Consider the following 12147-nt stretch of genomic DNA (forward strand, 5'->3'; position numbering starts at 1 on the left):
ATAATAAACAGGTGGAGCTCTAGCTAATACCAAATATCACTGCTGTCACAGCAGATTGTGGAAGACGTGAAACTATATTTAGTGTGCAGAAAAGTGTATAAAGATTTTACAAGCTCTCCTGAAACCACTGAATATGTACTGAACACAGTTCAGTCATGCTTCCACTGCTGCTACCCATGCTACTGTGGCTACAATGCTATTTATACTCCTGGTAGCTCAATGAGTGCTAGCACAAGTATGTGTATGTGAGCAGGGATATTGCATCCCTAGCTCATAGTGTAGGCATAGTCTTACTTATGGAGCACTTGTTTCCTATTGACCCGTTGGGGATAATGTAGAATTTTGATGATTATGACTTCTATTATACAAGCATAGGAAATACCAGATTTAAGGTTGCCTGTTCAACCTTAATTCTTACCCTGTGTGCATCCGTCCTGTGCACTGAATTAGGCAGGTATCCTGAGGGGGGAGGGGGGAATAGTATGTAGTCATATAATTAAAAACTGTCCTAATGCGAAGGTACATGGTGGCTGAATTAAGGTTACAATACTCTTTTACTCTTGAGAATTCTGTTGTACTTAAATTAACAGTATATTATCTAGAAACTCAGGGGTGTCTTTTTGTCATAAATTGTCCTTTATTATTTTCACTGGGGTAAAAAAAATCCTGCATGCTGAGTATATCTCATAATAGAGACCACAGATTTCTAAGTTACTGTGTTCTGAAGACTATAACAGACTGACCAGAAAAACCAGTTTGGTAAGTTAGCATGTTCTTTTTAGTCCAGTAGATGCTGTCTATAATTATGAATACCTTTTGATTGCCTGATCATAGCAAAGGTAAGTGTAACTGTACATAGGCTGGCTAAGGACTATTTTCGGAGGTATGCTGTACCACACCACTACAACATCCCTTTGTTGTATAGCTTCATTTTGCCTTTACTGTTTCTCCAGCACATTAATGTAATTCTTTTCCTAGTTAGCAGCAAAACTGTAGAGAAGATAATAAACTATATTTTGAGTGGGAAATAGAGTGGGAATCTCTATATTTTGAGTGGGCAACTTTGAGGTAGAACCTCAGAGTTACAGACACCTCTGGAACGGAGGTTGTCCATAACTCTGAAATGTTCGTAAATCCGAACAAAGCGCAGTTTGGGCTCCAGCAGCTGACACTCCAGGCCAGGCTCCAGCAGCAGCTCTGCTCCCTCCTCAGCGCTGGCAGCTTCCTTGCAGGCAGCTTCTTTCGGACTGAGTTTGTACCTTGTCCCCTTCCCGGCCGGAGGGAGGGGATAAAAACAGCGCATCCCCCTCTTGACCGGCGGGGGGTGGTGGTAAAAAAAGTGCATCCTTCTCCCGGCCGGTGGGGTGGGTGTGTGAAAGCAGCACAGACCCCAGCGCTGCTCCTGCTCTGCCAACTCCAGCTGCCTTGGGCTGGCAGCCCCAATGTCATCACCTCCTAGCTGTAAGTAGCTGCCCCGTACGTAGGGACATGCAGCCCAGATGTGCCTACTTTTAAGATGCAATACAGGCACAGTACAGTACAGTATTTGCTTTTTCTTTCTTTCTTTGGTCCCCACTGCTCCCTAATTGGTTACTTCCGGTTTCACATGGTGTCCGGTTGTAACTCTGGTGTTCGTATCTTTGAGGTTCTGCTGAATCAATATCAGCTAGCACATGTTTACAGCACACTGCTGAAGCAAGGGTTAGTGCTAGCAGTAATTACTTGAGTTAATTAATACCAGACCTGATCACTCATTTTTCATTGCACTGTTGTTGTTTTGGGGGGGGGGGTTGCTGGAAAATGTTGATTCATCAGAACTGAAACTGTTTGCAAAACAGTTAATTGGTTTTGACAAATCTGACTTGAAATTTTTGGGGGTAATAAGCTTAATTTTTCTGAATTTAATTTTTCTGAGTTTTTATTTTGAAGTTTATTAAATTTAGACTTAAAGCTTAAAAAAAGGAAGAAGATCAAAACCAAAATGAAATGTTTAGAAATTGTTTTGATTGACCCAGAGCAAATTTGTTTTCAGATTTTTGATTTGCAAAAATTGTCAAGATTTTGACTTTTCATCCCAATTTGAGATGGGAAAATGTTTTGATATCTTGAAAATGTTCATGGGACAGGAAAACCATCTTCTCCTCAGCTCTATTTAATACTCTGATTAAAGTGCCTCAATGTCTCCTGATTGCTAACACACCTGTTCCCTTATGTGTATGTTTTCTCATTGATAAGTACAAATTGCAAAGCAAATGATAAGCTAGGTACTGAATCAGTATCAATATACCCATACATATATACAAGAGATTAGATGGCAAAGATAATTCTATGAACTATGGTTCTGTTTTTCTCTAAGCATAAAATTCAGCCCCTGATACTCTTAGAATAATCCTGCTTTTAAACAGCACTTTATATATTTAACTCTTAAAATCAATGCAGTAACGTTCACCAGTAATGTAGGAACAATTTTTAGATTTTTAATTTTTCTATTTTGTATTTTACATCTGGGCTGTATTTACTGTTTGATGTGCATATAATGTCCAGTAATGTTAATGGGAGTAATATCTGCATTGGGGAGAAGTGGCCCCAGCACCTTTGTTGTGTATGGAAGAATTGCAAAGCACACATTTGGATTTTCTAAACAAAATAGCTACCTTTTAATTAACACAGAAAAAGTATTCCACCAGTAACAGTCACCAAAACAGTAGTCTAAACAGCTTCCAGAAGATGCTCACTCTAGCAGTTCCCAGCTATCCTGCACAGATTTGTCTCCAGACAAGCTGGAATAATTCACTGGAAACAGCTGAACACTCAGAAGGTATAAAATTTCGCCTATGTTTGACCTCAAACACGGTAGGAGCACAACAGTTGCATAGGGACAAATTCAGCCCTGGTGTAAGCAAGAAAAGCTCCATTGGAGTCACATACAGCAGGGCTACATTTTGGCACAATGGAGCTGAATTTAGCCTTTGTGCATACGTGACTGACTTCATTAACTCTTTACTGCTAGGTTAAAATATTATGCAAATCATATACCTGTAAATGCCATTACTAGGCAATGAGACAAGCTGACAAAGTGGTGATAGGTACATGCTACTTCTGCAGACTACAGTAAAACACAACGCAGTGGTGCATTGAAGCCTCTGAACCACATGTCTTGTGCTGGATTTTCTAAATGTAGAAAAAATTAATGTTTGCTTTGGTATGGGTGCTTTGAAAAGTTAAAGCTGGTAACATTTGAAGCTGAAGTATTGAGACTTCCCCATAGAGAAGGAAAGGCTGTTGGGCAAATAATAGAGTATTTCTGTGGCACCACAATAAATTAGCTGAGAGTTCCCAAATAATTTTTATAAAGCTTAGCTCATCCAGAAACAATACCAAGTGACTTAGGTGACCAAAAATATGATTCAATGGAGGAATAATAAATAGTGAAAGGGCACAGGGAGAGATTCTGTGCTGCACTTCATAGATGCAGGACAGAACTCACAGATCAGTGGAGGTTAAGGTAGCTCTAAGTCATCTTTGCATCCTCTTGATCCTGGGCTACTCTGGGGACTGGAGTAGCCTCTGGCGTAATTTAGACAGCTCCATGGAACAGTCTAAATTATGGTGGGTTTCCCAGTTGACCTATGGGCCCTACTGCTGCCCAAAATCTCCTCCCCACTCACTTCACATTCATCCCATTCCTGACATGTCCTCTACATGAAGGCTTTCAAGGGGATCCTCGAAGGACAACTTGTGGCAGTCTACATCAGTTCTTGAACTGGGGAAGTCCTCCTCTGGAGAGATCCAAGGCTTTTAGGGCCCCTTTACCTTGCATAAAGTGGCTGGAGTGAAGGAGGATCTTATCGGTAGTGAACACTTCATGAACCAAGAACAGGCTAAAATTTGTTTTCACAAGCTATTCCTCAAACAATTACAAATGACATGTTCATAAAAATCTATTTATGGATAATTTTCAAACAGAAAATAGAGCTAAGTTTTTCAGATAAACTATCCACAATGAATAATTTGAAAAGTTCTAGATGCAGTGCTATATGGCTTATCTCAAACTTTTCTGTAGTTACAAGAAAGGAATGTTTCTATGCAAAACTTCACTTTTATATTTAGGATGATCATATGAAGCAGAAGTTGCAATGAATGCTGGATAATGCCTAAACAGTTAAGTGAGAAACTAGGTAGGTGAGGTTATATCTTTTATTGGAGAAGCTTTCATTAATGAAAGAGACAAGCTTTTGAGCTTGTACAGAGATTTTCTTCAGGTCTGTGTAAACTCAAAAGCTCATCTCTTTCACCAACAGAAGTTGGAGCAATAAAAGATATTAACCTCACCTACTCTGTCTCTCTAACAACCAGGGGCTAACAGCTACAATAACACTGCAAATAAATAGTTACATCATTTTAAAGACTTTATTTTTCTCTCTTTAAAGTCTAGGGACTCTATCCAGTTGAATGACCTGAAGGCGGAAGTGTCGCCACGGATTTCAGCAGAAGATCTGATTGACTTGTGTGAGCTGACGGGACCTAGTCACTTCAAAACGCCTACAAAGAAAACCAAATCTAGCAAGCCAAAACTGCTTGTAGTTGACATCCGTAATAGCGAAGAGTATCCTTCATATTGGCCGATTCACCACTACTCCTGCCTATTTTAATTGAGCATGATAAATAATGTAAATAGCGCTACAGATATGCAGCAGAGAGTCTTAAGGTAGGGTTGATAGTGGAAACTTTCTCTGTGGAAAAGAGGGCAAAGAAGTTTCCCTATAAGTTAGTCTCTCTCTTGCTCCTCAGGCTGGATCCTCAATCCCAATGAGATCACTTTGTGCCACTGGAGCAGCACACAGTGACGTTAAAGTTGCCAGCAGCACCTGAGGATTCGCCTGACATGATGGAATCTTGGACTGGAGTAAAGCTGACATAGCTGGTTTTACGCCAGTAGCTCTCTGCTCCACTCGTTCCCCTCCACTGGTGCAATGGGTGTGTCAGGAGAGGGGATGAGCTTTTGGGGGCTAGAGGGGAAGCGGAAGGGTTGGTATATGATGTGTTCCGCCAATCCCCACCTAGAAAAAAATTCCTAAGGAGAGTATTGTAATTGGCATGACTTAAAGTAGCCCCGTGGCTGCTCTAACTTATGCAGGGAGGCTTGTTCAGCTACCCAGCTGACTCATGATCAGGGAAGACATAAAGGCAGCCTACAGCCACCTTTTTCTCAGTGCAGCTCCGGATTGTACCCAATATATTTTTCATTACATCCTTCAAACATGGCTTTTAATTTAACATATACAACTTCGAGGATTTTTTCGTTTGGCTTCTTTATTTTTATTTTTTTTCAATTATGTGATTCTTTCAGCAAGGAGCATATCTCTGTCAGCAGTCTCCATCTAAAAGTGGGATAGATCACAACACATTATTAGGTGAGTCTCTTAATGTCCTAGGCAGCATTTTAAAGTATAGTTATTTATTTGTAATTACTTATTTACCACTTTATAAAAAGTTCCTTTCATAACAGTAAAGCTGGTGCAGATTATTGCTTTTGAAGGATATGTACCTAATTTTTCTAGGTAACAGGCTGTAATGGCTCACTTAAAGGGTCAGGTCCCAAGTTCCTGCTTCTGTACACCAGCAAACAGATCACAGTAACGTGGCTTGTCACAAAATGTTAGTGCAAATTTTATTGCAGTTTAGACATCCACAGAATTAATACATATTGCAAGTATATATTCTGTACTATGCAAAATGTACCATGCTGTATGCATCTGAGAAAAGAGCTGTGAATTCTAAACTACAGAATACCTATATAAGCTTTCTTTTAAGAAAGTATGGTGATCTAGAAGAGTAGGATTGCTAGAAAGTGTCCCATGTTTATTTTTCTTTAAACAAAGTTTCCATTCAGTAATGGATCAGTATTAACTATTTAGGGTTCATATATGACTTGGATGATTTTTACACTGAGCTAACATAGGTATCAAATGTCTTAATCTTTTTAAATCTTTGTTACTGGCTTTTTCAGGAGTTTACAGCTTGATAAATCCTTTCTTTTAAGGGGAATGGTAAACTTAGGAAGAAGCAGTGATTAAAGTATTTTCCTCAATGTTTAATATTTGACACTGTTTACTGCAAAACAGAGCATGGTAGAATTGGGAGACTATTCCAAATCGTAACTGGAAAGATGCCAAAACTTGAACGCTCAACATGATCTGCTGTCTAGATAAAATAAAGAGGATCAAAGCATGGAAGTGTAATTTTTTCCTTGTGTTTATTAATTTCATGCATCAGTTGAGTTTCAAGTTAGTCACAGGCTCAGGTATCTGAATCATTTGACTCATCATTGTCTGGACTTCAGTGACTTTTTTCCCTCACGGAATTAAGGTTAATTTTTAAGCTATATTCATAGTAAGGGTCAAAGTAGGAAAGACTTTTAATTTGGTCCTCTTTTCTATCTACCATGTTATTTAGAAGGCCAGCAGAAACTTGAGCTATTATACAGGAAATAGACTTTTTATCATAAAGAATGTAGCTATTATTCTCATAATAAATCCTCATCAGAATTTCACTAAGTAGTTCTCTTATTAGCAGGCTCACCATTCCGAGATCCTGGACTGTCTTTCTGGTCAGTCTGAGGCATATTAATGGGTGGTTCCGTGTGGGAAGCTACGGTTATTCATGCTGTACCTATTTTGTGGATAAATAGCAGACAGTCTCCAGGGTTGTAAGAAGTGAGGAGTCTCCATGCTGAAAAGTGAGCTTGTACTGGTAATAAAATAATCCATTGAGTTAGTTGACCTGTTATCTGGGAATGTCCCAATATCTCCCAGAGAATATACTATACATAAGAAGTTGACGACTGTCAGATATTCTGAACATGTAGGTGAAATCCTAAGAAGAATGCATCACCTATGCTATTGCATATCCACTCAGGGATGGGAGGTACTCAGCCTTCAAACATTTTCATCTCAATGCAAAAAAGTCTGTATAGTATCGCTGTATTTCCTGTTATATATATTACCTATCTTCAGAAAAATGCTATACTGCTTTGTGAGTTTTATAAGAGAATATCTCAATATGCACAATTATAAAAGAATCATTTTGTAATTTATTTTAATATTTCACTCATATGATGCCCTTTCATACACAACTTTATTGTTTTACAAGAAAGAGAGAGCAGAATATCTTTTAATGTGATTTGGTGGGAAACAGAGGACTTTCAACAGGTTTCTTGTTCATGACATTTTTTAAACGGTGTCCAGCATAACTTCACTATAAGGCTGTCCTTGGATACTAAGGAATTGCTGTATTGTAATGAAGTACATATTGTGAGCATAAGATCTAGTGACCCCTTTCTTCCAAGATTATTTTACCAAGAGAAAACTTTGTAATGAAAAGGTAATGTACTCCGAGCATTTTCTATTGCAGTAGAAAGCCAGCAGTTCTGTCGTAGCCTCATTTCATTAAACATGTTAGCAGAAATACTGGCAGTGTTCCATTCCTTTTATGAAGGTCCTAGCTAAGTACTTTATGGTCTTTCAGTCTTTCACAAAATCTCTGCCTTTGTAATCAGCTAAGGACTGGAATGGTTAAGATGGTCACTTAAGATTAGAAAGAATACAAACCACAAGAAAAAACAGTCTGCATAGTTAGATACCAATGTCATTACTCTAAGTAAATGTATTTTATTCTATTTAAAGGTTAGGTCAGTTGTTTCATTGAGCAGCTTAGCATACTCAATATGGGCAAAGTCATGTTCTATCTAAAAGAACTGTCCTATTTTTAAACTTTTATCTTACTTAGTACTATTTACAATGGAGCTGTGAATAAGAACTGTTTGTACAGTTTGTGGTGGGGGCGAGATTCTTCCTTCCAATTAGACATGAATAAACGACAGTAATTAGTGGTATTGGGTTCTTGCTCTTATTAATCTTTCAAAAGTTTTTTTTGTTATGCTTTCCCATCATGCAACAGCGATAGTCATCAAACTGGAACTGTTCACACTAATCACATTTAAGAAAGGCATGCTAGTATTAATCTTAAAAGATTAACTCTTAGCTCCTTCCAATGCGACTTCTTGTAATTAAAGCCTGCAGTCTACTAGCCCTCTACGAGTACTGCCATAAATAGTGACTAATCTCCATACTTGGAACTGGTATGCTTTTGAAACAAATTCTACTTTTACTTCCCTGCTCCCCCAAACCTACTCCTGTACCCTAGGGGAAAAAAAGATGTCTGTCATGCTCACATGCACAGTCATTTCTGTTATAAATTTTCTGATAATTTTATTCAAACTAGTGGAAGAATGGCCCAGTGTTGTGTTTTTTCTCTTAATTGGTACCCAAAAGATTTCACACAGGTTTTCATGTTCATTAATTGTTCATAAAATCTTATTAGACTATCGTACCTTGGGAGCAGGACATTTAGGTCTGGATGTATAAAAGGAGTTTGTTGTTGTGACTTTGGAGCAGGAGGACTGGATTATGGGTGTCCTACATCCTGGGTGAAAGCTCTAACCACCAGGCTCTAAAGTCATTGCTGGGTTTCGCTCTCTGGACCAAATAACTCTTGGATTATTTATCCAAAGTGGAACAGCTTTAAGAGAAGAGATTGAGAGAGAGACATCAGAACACAGCATGATGTTGGCCTTCATGATGGAAGATGATGCTGATGACAGTATTATGGCTTATGAGTACTGTACAGTTGTGGCTAAACAGACCGATGCGCAAGTGGCAGTCCTTTCCACATGAAGTGCATAGCTTGATGCCGAGGAAGGGATTACAGTCTGTGCCTGCTGAATCTGCCACTGTTTACAACTCGGCCTCTGTGCCTCAAGATCCATACGACAGTTTACCTCGTATAGGGTAACCCCATCATTGACTACTGTTTGCCAGTGTGGTCTGTCAGTTGCTGATGACTCACAGCTGTTAGTCTCAATGTCGCACTGTTTCAAGTTATGCTTCAGTGTGTCTTTTTGAAGCATTTCTTTTGGCCACCTCCTATGTGATTGCCCACTCTCCGTTTGCCATATAGCAACTGCTTTGACTTTCTGGTGTCGTCCATCCTCAGCACATGACCAGCCCAGCATAACTGTGTTGTGATAAGCCTGGCTTCAATCCCTGTGGAGTAACTACATTCTAGAACTTCATTATTGGTAACTTTATCCTGCCATTTGATGCAGAGTCTGGAATGCAGATGTTGCAAATGGAACTTATCTAGAAACTTAATATGATGCCTGTAGCGGGTCCAGGTCTCACACCCATACAATAAGTTGGACAGCACAACTGATTTATAGACTTGGTTTGAAGTTTAATACCATGTTGCCACCAAACTCTTCCTGATAGTCAGCCAAATGATGACCTGGTTTTGTTGATATGATTGGTCAGTTCCTTGTGTATACTAACATAAATCTACAATATACTACCGTGATAGTAAAAGTCTGTAACAACATTTAGCAGTGTTTCTGATGGTGACTTTTGATTTCATGTGGAGTTTCCCTGGTGCAGGTTGATACATGGCCTCTGTCTTTTTCAGAATATCAGCCTGTATCTTTTTGCACACTTTGCAGATCCATTCATATTCAATTGTGTCTAGAGCACAGTCATTGACACACAGCAGCTCATGAACAACTGCCCGAAGACCTTCGTGGAAGATCGCAGCCTGTTCCAGAGAATTGGAAACATATCCTGATACCAGCATTCAGGGCTCTTGTAGCATAATCAAGCATTGCTGTATAGAAGATAATAAACAAGAGTGGACCAATTATGCAGCCTGCTTAAAACCTTTAGTGACAGGAAATGGGTCAGACAGAACACCATCTACACAGACTTTTCCGAGCATTCCATCATGAAATAGCCTTAGAATGTTGGTGAATTTTTCTGGACAACCAAACTTATGTAATAATTGCCAAACCCACATCTATTGACGGTGTCAGATACTTCAGCCAGTTCAATAAAGACAGTGTAAAGGTCAGGTTGCTGTTCTCTGCATTTCTCCTCCATCTCATGGGCTACAAATATCTTGTCTTCCATTCCGTCTGTGGGCCTAAAATCACATTGCAACTCCAGTAACACGCATTTAGTGATTTTGCATAGCAGACAATCAAAGAGTGTTCTAGTCAGAACCTTTCCAGTGATGGAGAGTAATGAGATACCGTGATAGTTGCCATTGTCAGACTTTTCACCTTTCTTCTGTATATGGTGACAAAGTAGAGTCTTTGAAGTCTTACAGTAAATCTTCATTGCTCCATATATTGAGAAATAGTCCATGTAATCACCTCAGCAGGATTAGCCACCATATTTGAATATTTCTGTAGGAATGCCATCAGATCTGGGAACTCTGTAGTTCTTCATGGTACTGATAGCAGTGCTGACTTAGTCAAGGGATGGGGCTGCATCCATGTTGTCATTAAAAGGTGGCTGATCCATTGCTCTTATTGGTGCATCGTCCGTGATGTTGGACAGTGTGTTCAAAAGATCACTGAAATGCTTGCGCCACCTCTGAAGGATTTCTCCTTTATCAGACATCAGTGTTAGGCCATCTGCACTCTTCAAAGAGACTATAATGCTGTATTGGACCATATGCATCGGTTGAAGCAGCATAGAAGTCTTTGGGCTCCCGAGGGTCAGCATAGCCCTGGATTTCATCTGCCTTGGCATTCCATCATTGATCTTGCATGTTTCTGAGCTGAGATTGGATATCACAACACAGATTCCTATATGTTAAAACTGTGCCTACAGGGATACAAAAATGTGATTATACATCTCAAGTTTTTTAGTGAGTAGCTGTTGAATTATTGCGTCATTCTCATCAAACCGATCTCGATGACATTTTGCTCATCAAGGTGACGAGAGCGGCTTGATATATGGTATTGCATAATGTTGCCCACTCACTGTATGTTAGCACTAGAACATCCCATAGCCCAATAGTTAAGGCATTCATTCACCTGAGAGGTAGAAGATCCTGATTGAAATCCCTTCTCCCCCTCAGATGAAGTGTGGACTTGAACCAGGTTTCTTCCACATCCCAGATGAGTAGCCTAATCACTGGACTAAAAGTTTTATGTGGGAGGTTCTCCTTTTTCTCCCCAGCTGTTTTTCATGAACTCACCTGAGAGGACTGATCTGGCAGGCATGCTCAGATTGTACACCTCTACCCCGATATAACGCGGTCCTCTGGAGCCAAAAAATCTCACCGCGTTATAGGTGAAAACGTGTTATATCCAGAGGTGAAAGTAAGCCGGTATGCCGTGCTGGACTGGACTGGACTGACTTCCCCGGCGGTGATTTAAAGGGCCCAGGGCTCCAGCTGCTGTGGGGAGCCCCAGGCCTTTTAAATCACTGCCGGAGCTCTGGCAGTGGGGCTCAGGCGGTGCTTTAAAGGGCCCGGGGCTCCCCGCAGCGGCCGGAGCCTCTGGCCCTTTAAATCCCTGCCTGAGCCCGGCTGCCGGAGCCCCAGCGCTCTGGCAGCCAGGCTCGGGCGGGGATTTAAAGGGCCCGGAGCTCCCCTTTAAATCTGTTCTACAATGGTTAAATTGTATCTCCTTTCTTTAATTACAACTCCAACACCCTATCCAATGCCCCCGCCCCCTGACCGCCCTGCCCCCAGAATCTCCGAACCATTCACCCCCACCCTGCTCCCTGTCCCCTGACCGCCCCCTGAGACCCTCTGCCCCTTATCCAAACCCTTGGCCCGGCACCCTTAACACGCCACTCAGAGCAGCGTGTTGGAGCCTGACGCGCTGATCCGCCAGAGCGCGCAACCCCACCCCGCCCCCCAGAGCGCTGCTTTACCACGTTATATCCGAATTTGTGTTATATCGGGTCGTGTTATATTGGGGTAGAGGTGTACCTACCATATCAGGCAACTTAGATGGCTGAACACCTGTCTTCCAGTGGTTTGTGAATCACTCTGGGGCTTAGGTGGATGATAGGTGTCTGGAGACCCAGAGAGAGGAAGCAGTACACATATCCTGCAGAGACAGGAACATACGTGGCTAGGGAACTTGTACTACAAAAACTTAGGAGCCAACTGAGTGTAAGCACCTGCAAGCTTCAGCAGAAGTTTTGTGCATCATAGTGGTGCCAGAACTGGCACTTAGGGACTTAGCTCCTTTTGTGCATCCAGACTTTACCTAACAACTTCTAGGAGTTGTTGGCTTTT

At 40.8% G+C, this 12147-nt stretch overlaps 1 protein-coding gene across 1 annotated transcript in view; it reads left to right on the forward strand.

Moving 5' to 3' along the window:
* TBCK (TBC1 domain containing kinase) overlaps nt 1–12147 on the forward strand; it is a 188490-nt gene that overhangs the window by 153578 nt on the left and 22765 nt on the right. Inside the window, exon 24 of the mRNA XM_065404906.1 lies at nt 4431–4606. Within this exon, the coding sequence (XP_065260978.1) occupies nt 4431–4606 (176 nt within the window). The remainder of the gene's footprint in view (nt 1–4430; nt 4607–12147) is intronic.

This window comes from Emys orbicularis, chromosome 5 (assembly GCF_028017835.1).
Source record: "Emys orbicularis isolate rEmyOrb1 chromosome 5, rEmyOrb1.hap1, whole genome shotgun sequence".
In the NCBI taxonomy this organism is placed as follows: Eukaryota; Metazoa; Chordata; order Testudines; family Emydidae; genus Emys; species Emys orbicularis.